Source organism: Podarcis cretensis, assembly GCF_951804945.1.
Source record: "Podarcis cretensis genome assembly, chromosome: 5".
Classification (NCBI taxonomy): domain Eukaryota; kingdom Metazoa; phylum Chordata; class Lepidosauria; order Squamata; family Lacertidae; genus Podarcis; species Podarcis cretensis.
Window position 1 is genome coordinate 81,669,708 of NC_137174.1, and position 15,357 is coordinate 81,685,064.

At 39.3% G+C, this 15,357-nt stretch overlaps 1 protein-coding gene across 1 annotated transcript in view; it reads left to right on the top strand.

Moving 5' to 3' along the window:
- Nucleotides 1–14,679, top strand: part of RSRC1 (arginine and serine rich coiled-coil 1) — a 177,859-nt gene extending 163,180 nt beyond the window's left edge. Inside the window, exons 7-9 of the mRNA XM_079978178.1 lie at nucleotides 10,925–11,031; nucleotides 12,620–12,766; nucleotides 13,766–14,679. Of these exons, the coding sequence (XP_079834304.1) occupies nucleotides 10,925–11,031; nucleotides 12,620–12,766; nucleotides 13,766–13,867 (356 nt within the window). The 3' untranslated portion in view covers nucleotides 13,868–14,679. The remainder of the gene's footprint in view (nucleotides 1–10,924; nucleotides 11,032–12,619; nucleotides 12,767–13,765) is intronic.
- Nucleotides 14,680–15,357: the final 678 nt, after the last annotated feature.

A 15,357-nucleotide genomic window follows, 5' to 3' on the forward strand; every position in this document is an offset into this window, starting at 1 on the left:
GAGGTTGATCTTGCCCTTAGATTGTAGGCAGAACAAAGATTGCCGGATGAAAAGTTTCTGGTATAATTATCAGTTTTGCAGGCATTGATGGGAAAACTCAAATCATCAAAAGTTCACCAAATATTTATCAATCGTGGTCAATTAATGCTTTGTGGCATACAAAATAAGAAGAACTCATTAAAAAAAAAAAAGTACATTGTTCGTAGTTGATTCCCTGAGGTGAGAATCAAAACCTTTGAAAAGCTGCACTTTTAAAAACCAGGTTACAATTCTGCTGTAGTTCTCATGGTCCACGTTTGCCGAGCTAATGAATCACTCTGGCATCTATAAATAAGCCATTCTGTGAATGAAAAGCCTTTATGGTTTGGTTGTTTTTTTTTTGTAATTATAATAAAAATGTTTTTCTCTGTCTTAGTTGTTTCACACACACATCATATGCTAATACTGAACACCCCCCCCCCCAATGTTTCTTTAAGATGGGATGGGAAACCTTTTTATGTGCAAACACCATATTCCTTCATAACTAACCTTCTGGGATCTGTGTACCAGTGTTGGGTGGGGCCAATCTAAAAAGTGGATACACCTCTTCTTTGGTCATACACACTTACAGAACCCACACATCTGTGTTCTCGCATATAACCAGGGCTTTTTTTCAGCCGGAGCTCACTGGAACTGAGTTCTGGCACCTCTCAGGTGGGTGCCATTGCCACTATAAGAGAACAAGGTAGGTGTTCATGTTGAGTTCTGGCACCTCTTTTTCTAGAAAAATAGCACTGTGTGTAATAACATACAGCAATTTATTCACACCCACATATCTCTCTCTCTCTCTCTCTCTCTCTCTCTCACACACACACACACACACACACACACACACAAGCATATATTGTCACTTCCCACCACCAAGCAATTAGGCTTGAAGAAAACATTGGAGCTTTTCCCCCAAGCTAAATGGCTAAGGTGGTGATCTTCTTGAAGACTGCAGCCCACGGTGCTGGGAGGGTTAATATCTTACTCCCTAGCTGCCTTCTCGGTCTTGGCAGTTAGGCTTGAAAAAAGCCTCAAATTGGCTCCAAAGGAAAGCTGTTTTCAAGCCTAATTGCCTAGCTAAAGGAGCAGCAGTTTTCGGGTGGGGGCAGCACATGCCCTTCGTTCTTTAGCAGACCCTCATATGAAAATGCACCCATGCAGCAATTGTGCTTCTAAAAAGCTTCCACTGGCACCTATGGAAGCCTTAAAAGAAACACCCTAATTGCTGGGGAGGAGAGGGTTCCCCACTCCAGCCTTAAGAACTGGAGTGATTATTCTAGAATAGTACTTTGAAATTTTCTCTCATCCCTAGTAGATGAAGTTAAAACAAAAGCTGCTAAATGTGGCTCTGTATAACTTGGTGGCATACAATCCCTACACTCAGCTAATACTAACCTCCTCTTTGCATCATCTCTTGGTCACTTAGGAACAACAGAGGCATGTAGAGATGGCTTCTGAGTGGCTGTTACCTTTTTCTGGAATTCGTTTCCAAGTTGTTTAGATCCTAAGTGTGAAAGTTATTCAAAAACCATGTAAGCCATTTTAAGCAAGCAGTTTATGGTGAAATGTAAATGTGAAGTGCTTATGGTTTCTTTGTTTGTTTGTTTGTTTGTTTGTTTGTGTGTGTGTTGTTAAAATATTTCATAATTTTAAAACCTTCTGATTTAACACTATTTAAGTTAAGTAAATAATCTACACATTCTGCTTTGTACTTCTGTGCTACACACAGCTCTGTTCTGCTAGAGCAACCTATTTCTTTACAGATGGATCTAAGAGGACTTCGTATTATGAGATTGGTGAAACGATTGTCTCCTTGGCAGCTGTTACGCATGTCACAAGGAATTATCTCAAGTTTCATTGTTCTTCCATTTCTGTCTTTTCTTTCTCCTTTCTCCTGATCTCCCACTCAAGAATAGCAAATTCAAGTTAACATGTTTCCCCATATGGCAAGGGGATATTTCTGATGCCAAACTTTCCTCCTTATATCTGAAGCTAATGTTCATTTGCTATTACACTTTTTGCCAGGGCTTTCAAGGTTTCTTACCAATATAATTTCTAATTTAAGATAGGCAGGATGGGCTGATGCCAAGAGTGAAAAGCTCTGTTTTTGTAGCACATGGGATACTGCATGGAGGTCAGAGGAAATGCTCATTAAGATTATTTGCATTAGCAGAGGAGAAATGTAACAATTGTTCTGATTTCTCCTGTTATAACCATCTACTGTGTATATCTGATTCTTACTTTTGGCTATTTTATGACATCTGCAAACTTCACAATTGATGCCTTCCGTAAGATTTTTGAGGTCACTGGCATCTGGTACACAAGTGGTGGGATGTAATGCCAAACACAAAATTATGTTTGAGTATTTGTTAACAAGTCTGTAATCCATTAAGTACAAATGGTTGTTTGCCTAGTGCCAATCATTTTTAATCAGAATATCAAGTGATGGATTAAGTATATTCTGTAAACAAATTGTCCTGGTAGATCAAGTTTTGATTACTTCCCTGTGTCATATCAATCTTGTGGTAATTTCAAATGTCATTTTATTTATTTGTAGGCTTTCTTACCCGCCCTTCACCATAAAGCTCCAAGACGGGCTACAACAATATAATAATACAGTATTAAAATCAATTAAAACAATTCACAGCGGAATATTAAATGCTAAACACTTTTACTACCTGAATGTCTAGCATAGTTTGAGGCAAATGCCCACAAATTTGAGTCAAACTGGAAGATATGAATCCATGGTCCCTGGTGGTTCAGCACACATTCAGTGGGTACAGGCTAACATCAAGAAATTTAACAAAATTTATATAACACTTGATTGTAGTATAACTTCTCTGTGGTTGGATGAGGCACAACAAAAGGAAAGCTCCCAAACTGAGCACTTGCATTTAAGAGAACATAGCAGCTGCAGGGCAATGAAAGCATTAAGCCCATAAAAATTGAAAGATAGATTCTTTCTTTCTTTCTTTCTTTCTTTCTTTCTTTCTTTTTTTTCTTTCTTTCTTTCTTTCTTTCTTTCTTTCTTTCTTTCTTTCTTTCCCTCCACTGACCAGCTTCAGCTGTCCAGGGTTCCAAGCAGACTCCTTTCCAGTCACTTGGTATCATGCTGGAGATGCCAAAGATTAAAGCTGGGGCCTTCTGTGTGCAATGAACTATGATTCCCTCGCCAGAGCATCTGTTTGTTTATTGTTTGCTTTATTTAAAATAAAAAATAAGCATTACATATATAAAATATCCCAAACTCTCTGTATCGCAGTGTCTATTCTAGTATGGAATGCTATGAAATAAACGGTAGCCCCTGGGAAATTGCTACCCAACCTAGCAGTTCAAAAGCATACCAGTGCAAGTAGATAAATAGGTACCGCTGCGTCAGGAAGGTAAATAGTGTTTCTGTGTGCTCTGGTTTCCATCACGGTGTCCCGTTGCACCAGAAGCCGTTTAGTCATGCTGACCACATGACCCTGAAAGCTGTCTGCGGACAAACACTGGCTCCCTCTGCCTGAAAAGTGAGATGAGCGCCGCAACCCCAGAGTCACCTTTGACCGGACTTAACCATCCAGGGGACCTTACCTGCTATGAAATAAACAGCAGCCACTGGGAAATGAGCCAACTGTTGTTTATCTGATTTTCTTTTTTAAAAAAACTTTATATATGTTGGAAGTTGCTCTTAGTGGCTGGGGTTACCCAGTAAGATGGGTGGGGTATAAAACAACAACAAACAACAACAACAACAACAAAACAACATCTGAACAGTAGAAGACATCTGAAGGCAACCCTGCTTATGGAAGCTTTTAATGTTTGATGTATTACAGTATTTTAATATTTTGTTGGAAGCCGCCCAGAGTGGCTGGGGAAGCCCAGCCAGATGGGCGGGGTATAAATAAATTATTATTATCATTATTATTGTTATCATTATTATTATTATCATTATTATTAATACAACAACTTGTCGATTTGTTCATCTGCATGAACAAGATCAGATTGACTCCAAGTGATTTTTAATGGTAATTTCTTTGAGAAAGGGAATTTTAGAAATAACAGTGACGATAACTAGTAGCACGAAGCAAGCATTTGAATCTCCATGTTAACTGTATCCTAAGCTTTTCTTCGTAGACTTATGAGTGACCCCTTAGGCAGATAATGAAATTGTATTCCACTTTCCCCGTTTTTCAAGATGGATCTGTTCTAGTACTGAAACAAACACAAACCCCCAAAACATGTTTTTAAAAAATCAGTAAACATTAATCTGTCACACATAGCAAAAACTGCACAAGAAACCAAAAGAAGAACATTTACTGCACCTATCAGAAGAGTCAAAGTATTTTGTAATCCACACTGATTTTGTTATCTCTGCTGGGAATCCAGCTGTAAGCTATCAATAGTGTAGGGAGATCAAGGATTCCTTGAGCTACTTTGGGGTCATGGCACAGAGTAGTAGTAGTTTCCTGTAAATCTGCATTTCTTATACATCTGCTTTCCTCTACAGGCTTTCTTTGTCAGCAGTTGCAATATATATATATATATATATATATATATATATATATATATATATATATGTGTGTGTGTGTGTGTGTATGTGTGTGTGTGTGTGTGTGTGTGTGTGTGTGTGTGGTACAGCTGGATGCATAACAAACTTCTGTGTGGTTCCTCGTGATGGATCATTACTTGAATTAAAGTAAAACCATGTTCTTGTACCACATGTTGCCACATGGCAATTTGTGTTCTTCTGGGATATATATGCTCATGTCTTCTGAAAGTTTCATTTGATCTTGTGGCACATGTGTAGCAAATGAGCAGCGTGAAAAAAAATGTGTCTGCGCAGTTGCTGTTTTTCCAATTAGGATAAATTATAACTGAAAGCCTCCCAAGGCTTGTTGCTTAATTTATCTGTTTAATATTAGCATTCCACATCTTTGATTATAAGCAGGGCACTTTTTGCAGTCGTGCTTATTTAATATTAACAAAATGCCCGTGTTTTTTTCACAGGTGGGGCTGACACTGAAGGTCCATTTATTGTAGGGGTTTCACCAGGGACATCACTGTGTGCTCCCTGAGAACCCCCTCTCACTGTATGTCAGTGTTTGTTGGGGTGGAGGTGGTCTGGTTTTGCCTTCATCCCAGCCATGTGCCCAACTTCATAGCTTTACATTTCCCTGGAGGAGGGAATGGCAGCGATTCACTTATATGAGGAGGAGAGAGAATGAAAGTATGTGCAACTGAACTGAATGAGAGCTACTGAGAGCCACAGCTGCTTCTAACTGAATAGTTTCTTATTGAGCTCTGTGGCCTATGTATATATATGACCCTTTTAGTGATTTTCTCTGTGTGCTTGTATTCTTTTTCTGTCTACCTACATGTCTAACTACAATGTGTATGCTATATATTGGTAATAAGCCACATACTTTAGATGTGTTATATATACTATATAAAGTTTTTTGGGTTGTTTGTTTTTTTACTATGGATATATAAAAGATAGAAGAAGCTAGTAATTGCCTTTAAGATCAGAGCACAAAGCATTACCGTTGGATTTTACAAGGCCAACCAGCAACAAAAGAGCAGTAATTTATGAGCTCAGTGTAAAAGAATAGCATAATTGCATTAAAAATTAATGCTAATGAACACTAAAATGGGGAAGGTGGTTATGATGAAAGTTTGTATTCATCTTCTCTGGTTTGAATGATGGCTAGTGGCTTGATTAATGGCTTAATTTCTATCAATTAGCGGGGGGAAATCTCCTACGAGACAAGGGTAAATTGAGCATTGAATTACATATCGTGCTTTTGTGTGCTGAGAAAAAAAGAGCTGAGTATCTCTGATATTAGCCACAGTGACAAATGTGGTGTGCCCCACAATGTCTGCATTAGCTCTCCTGACAGGCTGGTTGTGTGTGGTTATGGGGTGTTTGGAGATGGCTGGCAGACAACATTCACTGGCAAGTTCCTGAGAAACCTACAGCTCTTCCATCTATAGAATTTTAATTAGAGTCAATAAGAATTCAAGAATTAAAATGGACAGCTAGCAGCAACAGCAGAGGCTGCAGTCTGGCTTGCTCATGTGCTGCAAGATGAAACTTTATTCAGCCTCTCTCTCTGTGTGTGAAAATGCAGCAGACGTCCAGCATCCTTCAGGATATTATTGATGTTCTGTACCATTTTGTCCTATGAATTCTTATACCTTTCTTTGTAATTATATGTCTTTTTTATATACACGTTAGGTGGCTGGAAAACACTGAGTTAACATTGGCGTAACATCTTAATCATTTTGCTGAATGAAAGTACATTTACCCAATACAAGAAAGGGATTGTTTCTAATTAAGTTCTACTCAGAGTAAACCCACTGAAATTAAAGAAGCTGTCAGGCCAATTAACTTTAATAGATCTACTCTATGACCAATGCTAGATAAAACCTAATGTGTCATTTGACCTATGTATGTGACTTACACAAGGAAGAAATCTTTTTAAGCTAAAAAACAGCAACAGAGAGCAAGAAAAGCTTGGGCTGAGACACCACCACAACTCTTATGCACTTTAGCTGTGCTAGCTCCAGGCCTAAAGCATGAGAGAACGTGGTGAGCAACTGAGGTGAGTAAAGGAAGAGTTGCTGGGTCAAAGCTCATCTTGCTGCTCACACTGAAAAGGAGACTTAAGTGGCCCATTTGCCCAAGTCCTGACTTATCCAGGATTCATTCAGTTGGGTCAGATCAATCTTGCTGGCCCTTCTATTGTTGCTCAGTAATAAAATATGGCCCTTTTTCAATTTTAAAAAAGTTGCCAACCCAAGGTTAAAATGTATGGTACCAATATGTGTTGGGACAGTGTTTTATAGAACTGGGGCTGCCACTGAAAATGCCCTGCTTTTTGCTTCTTCAGATATTTATTGCTGTGGGGCAGAAACCTGGAGAGTGGCCACATGAGAAGGTTCCACGACCTGTGACATTTATCTTCCTTTCCCCACTCCTCCCCACAGCTTCCTTTCCTGGCAGTTTCCCCTCCCAATACCCTTTGGGATCCATGCTGCCAGGACATTCAGTCGTCATTTAACCCCCACAAAACCCCTGCGAGGTAGATTATGCTTTGTGGCCTTGACAGGCCCAAGGTCACCCAGAGAGCTTTATGGCTGAGTAGGGATACTGTATATGTTGAACTTATTTTGATGCTTACCAGTAAGTGTTTCAAAGCTCTTTTCCTTGACAGTTTTCAGAAGGGTGAGTGTGTTGCAACAAAGCCAACGGAGTTCATTGACCTCTTAAAAAGACTTAACAAATCAGTGACATACATACAAGTACACAAATGGTTGGAAGGGATTGTAAACAGTGAGGCCAGAGGGAAAAGAGACTCAGAAAGCACAGACAGCGACAATTATATTATTATTATTAACAGTGACCATTCACAAAGCAGCGTCAACGATAACACAAACATCCTGACATTGGTAAGCTAATTAACACGTGTAATGTAATAAAAGCCCATTAGCCCAATTCAAGCCACAGGTGACAGAATTGAACCGCTTGTAACATTGTAATTTAATGGTTTCTTGTTGCAGTGTCCTTTATAACACTGCAACAGCTATATCAGAAGACCACAACATCTTATGCTGTAAGAAATTTGCTAATCTTAAAAGGTCCCACAGGATTCTTTGTTGTTTTTCCTTGGGCTGAGTTCTGTTATTAGAAAATTGTCTGATAAGCATATTTTGGCATACCATTTAAATAGAGTGGTTCACAAGATACTAGTTTTCTATCATTTTGTATTGTTATATAGATTATGTTTTTGTTTTTAAAAGAAATATTTGCCCCCTTTTACTTCTCTCTGGCTGTGCTGGAGCTCCTAATTATGTTTGTGAAGTGTAATTGCTACATGCCATACCCTGTTAGCTGTATAGGTCCGTATAGTTAAAGCTATGGTTTTCCCAGAAGCGATGAATGGAAGTGAGAGCTGGACCATAAAGAAGGCTGATCGTCAAAGAATTGATGCTTTTGAATTATAATGCTAGAGGAGACTCTTTGAGAGTCCCATGGACTGCAAGAATGTCAAACCTATCCATTCTGAAGGAAATCAGCCCTGAGTGCTCATTGGAAGGACAGATCCTGAAGCTGAGGCTCCAATACTTTGGCCACCTCATGAGAAGAGAATACTCCCTGGAAAAGACCCTGATGTTGGGAAAGATGGAGGGCACAAGGAGAAGGGGACGACAGAGGACTAGATGGTTGGACAGTGTTCTTGAAGCTACTAAAAACTGCGGGAGGCAGTGGAAGACAGGAGTGCCTGGCGTGCTCTGGTCCATGGGGTCACGAAGAGTCGGACACGACTAAACAACAACAATATCATTTTAGCCACTGAAAAAGCTGCCCCCCTTTAAAAATAGGAACAGCACATACGTTAAAGGTACTTACGAAAGCCAGGTTTACACACAAAAAAGAAATCATTAATACAAATATTCTTAAGTTAGAACCAAAGGAGTCACAGTCTTGAAAGATGTTTGGTTTTTTGAAATAAGATGAATTCTGGATACTTAAGGCAAGGCCTCTGAAGCCCTTCTGTTATGCATTGTGGTTTAACTGGTAATACAATGCCACCTGCTGTTTTCAGAAGGTTACTGCTGCCGTTTGATTGTGTTGACTTACAGACGTAAGCCTGTATGAGCAGACACATTAAAACTGAAGGTTATCACAAAAAGGTCTTGACACGCCTCCCACACAAGTGCATTGATAGTTTCCCATGTATGCTTATTTCTCCAAGTTTTCCCACCCGCTTTAGTAATAAGATAAAAAGAACAGAGCTACTAGGAGCAAGCTTAATTGTAATTCTTATAGAAGGAATGATTTATGTATGAAAAATGGCATCAACAGTCACTGATACAAATAGTTCTGTATTTTCAGTCTGACCAGAGTGAAAGGACTTGCTGTCCAATGAGTTAGTATTGATTTTTTTTTGTCTCTACCCTCTTAGCTTTCTGACTCCATTATTTTTGATTTTACTATGAAATATATATCCTTTCTACTGACATCTGACAAACACTATATGGAAGTCATTTTATATACCAATAATGTGTTTGTCAACAATATTGTAGACTAATGGATACAGCTTCCTTCCAGTCCATTTTTATCCAGTTAATGTCACTGAAGTAATTCTGGAAAACATGCTGTGATTTTGTTTCTCTTGGGGACCATGTTCCCCACATTGTGACTGTCATTCACATTACAGCACTCGCCAATACCAAAGGTCAAACCTATGTCTACAACGGTTATCCCATTGAATGTTTAAACTACAAAAACATTCAGGTGCACGTTTGTGAGTTGTGACAATGTATTTATATATAGTGCATACACTTTTTCTTACACAGATATCTGTCATCGGTGTTGGAAAACCATAAGTGAAGCAGACACAGATATACCTGAGCATCAAAGGCAGCTTGTCATGACAGTATCCGGCTTTTTGATTATGTGTGGTTATAAAATCTTGATATCATTTCCATCATAGGAGTGACTGGCAAGGGTGTCTCACAAGTCCAAACTAGTTCATCAGTGGGAGAGAAAGGAGAACATGTGACCTGAATGACAACTGTTGTAGAAACCTAATCCTAAATAAGTTGACATTATACCAGTGGTGGTGGCTGTATTCAGTGGATGCATAAGAAAACAGTGAGCCATTTGACTTAGCCTTCTGTGTCCGCTACAGTCCAGTCGTTTGAATGTGTAGATTAGCAGAGCTAAATTTCTTTCCGTTGCTTATGTATGGCAACATTAATTTCTTTTAAATTTCCTTGGTTGTTTGACTGACATAGAGTAGCTCTAAATTATATAGTGTGCAAGGTTCTGTTCTGTCTGCCTCTGATCAAGCAAAGCTTTTACGTATAATAAAACTTGTATGTATTGTTTGTCCACATAAATACTGGAATGCTCTTCTGGATAAGAGTTGATGTGCTTAGCACGATGCACTGCTGACATTTTAAAGGGAAGGGTGCCAAAATATATCTAGTCCCAGACAGAGCTCCAGATTGTCCAAAGTCCTTTCTCAGTCCAGCAAATATCACAGACTATTGTGTTCCTTAGTGTGTGCTGAATACCTATGTTATCTGAAGAACTTTTCTATTTGGTTTCCTATTGTGGATCAAAGTACGGTACTTAAATTTCTGATGGATTGTTTTGTTGTCAGTATATATATGCCCGCTCTTACTAATTTCATCTCCAACAGAAGTGAAAAAAAATGCAGCATTCATATTTATTACAGTGAAGCGCAAAAGGAAACAAGCGAGTCTGTAAAATGAAATTTTCCTAACTCCAGCACATTCTTCAACTTTTTCAATTGTTAAAAGATTGAAAAACTTTTTGAAATGTCACATAAAGCAGTGCTGGAATATTAATATGGTTTACATGAATGCAATAAGCATACAGAGAGCTACTTTAGGGATACAATGGGCTCTGTATAGAATTACCCATCATTGTTTGGAGTGAGTCTCAGTGTGGTAGGTGGAACCCCATTGAGAGGCTCAAACCGTGGTCAGATGCTAGGGGACTTTTTATTGAGTCAAGAAACAAAACACCAAGTCCCTTCTTTTTGGCATTATATTGAACTGTGGGGCAGAGGGTGGGGGGGTGCCTGTACTCTTTGCAGCAGGAATCAAACTCATGATTACCAGATGCTTTGTCAGCAGTGCCATCCTGTTTGTAAATGGTGTCAATGGCAAATATTTCAATTCCATTGTCTAGAATCTGCTTTATCCTTCCTATCCTTTTTTTTGCTGAACAAAATAAGAATAATTTCTCCTTGGCAGAGCCATCACTTACCTTAGAGTTTTCCATTTTTCGAGCAGAGGAAATACTTTAGAAGAATATTGCACAGTGCTGATCTTAAGCTTATGCTAAACTATACTGACATTATACCCTCTTCTATAGACCAAACCAGCCTCGTAGAGCAAGTGAAACGAGTAAAAGAAATTGAAGCAATTGAAAGTGACTCCTTTGTTCCACAGACATTCAGATCAAGTAAAGAAGTCAAAAAGGTAAGTTTTCAATCTTCTTTCTTTGCATAGAGCCCCTTGTGAGCTGGTGGAAAGCCGGTACATTAATGCAGTTGACATTGACATTGTCATTGACATTGACTTTCATACTGGTAATCCTAATCCCAGTCATTAGAAATCAGAAATATATGGATCCCATAATGATGTGATTCTGCATTTAGGTATAATAAAGGAATGCAGGTTTTGTCAACAATAATGTGCTTAATTCAGTTAGTGTGTTCTGGTTGCAGCAAGGCACAGGTACTGCTTTTAAATATTGACATTTTTGACACAAAGGCTGTATTTTTTTAATATAGCAATCCAACTTATTAAACTGCCAGTTTGGGTACAGAGAAATACAAGGCTGCTTCTTGCATATCCGGGGGCTTTTTGTCTTCCCCCTTTTTGATGGCATCACCCTGGGAAGGCCCCCCTCTGTCAAGGTCAAGGTCACGTGGAGCAGCATGTATTGCAATGGGAGAAGCTATCACCAGACCGAATCAGCCCTCCAACTCCCACCCCACATCAAGGTGCACGTGTTCTTCTCTGAATCCAGTGCCATATGAACGTTGCTTGCTTGTTTGTTTATTTATTAAATCTCTATACCAACCTTCATTCGAGTATCACAGGGCGGTTTACCATATCACATTTTCCCAAATGAACAGATAGAGATATTCCAGATCTGAAGCAGTAATAATTCCAAAGATGTTTGGGCTGATAATTAAGAGGGAATTCTCTTGCACTGGAGTTGTGGGTTAGGTGCGGGTTGGACAAACTATATTTGGAGGGAATCTTCAGTCATTATTTTCCCCAACACTGAAATTAGTCTGTGTGTCAGGAAATGCATGCCCTTTGTCATGTAAAAGGTGAGTGAAAGGATACTCTTGGGGGGGTGTTGCTAAATAAGATGATAAGTGCTGTGTGTATCACGTGGATGACCAGTTGTTGAAATTTTCAAGTACGGCTGGGAAAAGCTCATCTGAAACCCTGGAGATCTGTTGCCAGTCAGGGTAAATAGGACTGAGCTAGACGGTGCCATAGTCATCTACAGAACTATTGCAGAAGCACTATTCTAGTTTCAGCTGGAGCATTGTATCCTGTCTCTTCAAGCAGGCCTTTGCAGTTTTCAATATATATGTCTTATAAGGCATCCCTTGCTGCAAATAGATATATATTAGTTTGTGAGCCCTTGGAAACAGTCCCCCCCCCTTATCTTATTAATTTGGTTTCATACAAGAAATGCACAAATAATTGTGACAACTGTTTTGAGACTTTAGGATTTAGGATCCTATAAAGATAAATGAAATTCCTTGCTCTAGAATTTAGCAAGTTCAGAATCTCAAACTGGCTGCTGTCCAGTCTATAGTTCCAGGTTCCAAAGCATTCTGGTGCTTCCATGCATCCACTAAAATAGACATGGTGGGTTAGTTTAGGCAAAATTCTTTAACATGAAATTCCTGTTATTCAGTATATTTTTCACTATCAGTCTACTGTCACAGGACAATGATGTTCTCATATTATTCAGAGCAGAATTAATTAGACTATGAAGATTGTGTGTGAATTTTATCCCCCACCCTGCACTCTCAATTAGGCAACAGAACCTGCTGAAGTCAAAAGCGAAGCTGCAGCAGCAGAACCGGGAAGTTCTGTTCTCACATCTATTGAAAAAGAAACAGTGCCTGGAATTATTCCTACTGCTATCAAATACCAAGATGAAAACTCACTAGCCCATCCTAACGTGAGTGTGGTGATGCTTATTACGACAGCCTTTATCTAACAAAGTTCCTATGGAAGGGGAGAGATTAGGTTATGCAATATATATGTTCCTATGTGTATGCTGGGTATTAAAGTTGTTTAAAGTCCAACAACTTTCACAAAACATTTAACACTAGAGCTATTAGCATGTGCATTACTGTATAAATGTGGGAATCAAATTGCTATAACCAGATTTAGGTAGAGCTAAATCTGGGTTTTTTCATTCCTTTTATTTATTTTTCAGACTTACGAACTGTTGGGTGGGGTGGGGAGGAGAGGGGGGAACCCGTCTTACCTCTCAAATTCACTTACATTCCAGAGGATGTCCTCTCTTTTTAAGAAGTATTAAAAAGGGTATTCTGAAAATTGCATCCATTTATTACTTAAAAGTTTTTTTAGCTACATTATGGTATACAAATGTACCCACATTTCAATAACTTCCTTTGAATTGCCTGCACTGCATTGTATACATCAGAATATAGAAATCTGTCTTTCTTACATGCTCTTAGCATACTTGGAGGAAGCACCTATCTTCCTGAACATCTGTCTACCGTAAGTAGATTCAGGCTTTGTAGGCACTCTTCACTTGCTGCAGCAGAGATCTTTCCAATTCTACAGAGATGCTTGAAGGATCCAGTGATGTGACACAGGATTAATTTATAGATAGTGATGCCAGACCTCAAAATTGCCTAGATAAGTGGATAGTGATTGTGGTTACGCAGTTGGCATGGTACAGATATACGGCATATGCTCAAACCTAAGACCTGATGCAGATCGTACCACAATTTGACAGATGCTGAAAGTCCATGGAAAAACACAACAAAATCCTAACTTTGATGAGGGCATCTCAATGTAGGTTTTCCTCTGCACTACTGATTGCTTGAGGTTTCTGGCAATGGATTCATGGGGTATCTTCAGTACTCACAAATATTAATCCTCAGCAAGATGTCTACATGTTGTATCTTTTCTTCCTCTCTTACAGCTGTTTGTTGACAAGGCAGAAGCAGAAGAAAGATGGTTCCAGAGGCTGATTTCTCTTCGTCAAGAGAGGCTGATGGGCAGTCCTGTGGCCTGGGTGAATTAAATAGCCTACAGAATTTCAGTGTCTTCTGTGCTATAAAAATCCAGTGGTAAAACTGGATGAGTGTCCAAGTAAGCATGGCCTATCAGGAAATAAATTCTTTACCCCGGCTTCTATTTGAGGCCAACATTGTTTTAATTGAGAATTGTCTTAGCATAACTGCGCGTATCTGAATGGATGGTGGGTAGAATGAAGGCGAGATGAGAGGGAGCACCAGAAGATCTGCTAAGTTACTGCATATAAGAAATTATGCCTTATTGTCCTGAAGGCAGCTGAGAGATCCTGGTGGTGTTTTGACAGAATTCAGTCCTATTGGGAAGAACATTTAGGATTTGTTTCCTTAACAATCTAATACCTCTCTCCTCCCAACAGAAGCAGGCAAGTCCTAACTTTCTCCGTTCTCTATCATTATTAAAATGTAATCATATGCTTTGCTGCCTGCTCAACAAATTATTCTGAATACAGGACACAGACAAATAGAGAAGGAAGAGAAGAGATCATTTGGAGTTTTGCAGTTTTTATTCTTAAACTGTCTCCAGTGTGTAGTTATATAGATGCAATTGTAAGGTATTAAGATACTATTTAATGGTTCTGTGCTCTAAGGGTGAAACATACCTCTAGATTCTGTGACACCTTCCCCATTGATGCTCATTCAAAGTCCAGGCATGGAGCTCCTTGATAAGAATTGGAAACTGGCAGTTGTATAGGAAAGGCACCCACTATCCCTAAACTACATAATGACAGTGTAATCTTATTAAGTACGCTTTGCTAACAATTCAAGGTTCTTTAAATAAAAGAGTATTTTGAGCTATGCACTCTTCAGTCTCCCGTTTGAGTTTTATTTGGATATTTTTAGACTAGTGGCAAACAATGTCATATTAAAGACACTGCAAACTTCCACTCAGTGAAAGGAGGATTGCTGTTAGTTGATAAAGCAGGTGTTCCTCTTTGGCGGTGTCCACGTTTTAATATTTCCCCAATAGTGGCTGAGATTCAAAGTACTGTGTGTAATATTTCACACGTGTGCAAGGACATTTCAGTTTCTCTCTCCACCCCCACTCCCCAGTGGCAGCCCTCAAGCCCTGCTTTGAAAGTGGGAGGAGCCTCTGGATGGGTGAGTGAAATGAAATTGCTGTTGGAAGTGACCAGTCCCTTCCTCATGTGCCCAGGAAATTGTTTTGCACAATATTCACAGGCCTCTCTGGATCCACTACTTCTCTCCTATTACGTTCTCACATGTATAAAAAAATGAGCTGAGCTAGATCCTAAGCTGTGCACAAAAAAGTCATGTATAAGTATGCACTCCTATCCTCATCATCAAACCTTTTATTGGCATCACATACAAACACCCAAAACAAATCATTACAGAATTACCACTTCCCCAGTGGCATGAAACATTTGGAGAGCCAGTATGGTGTAGTGGTTAAGAGCGGTAGTCTCGTAATCTGGGGAACCGGGTTCGCGTCTCCGCTCCTCCACATGCAGCTGCTGGG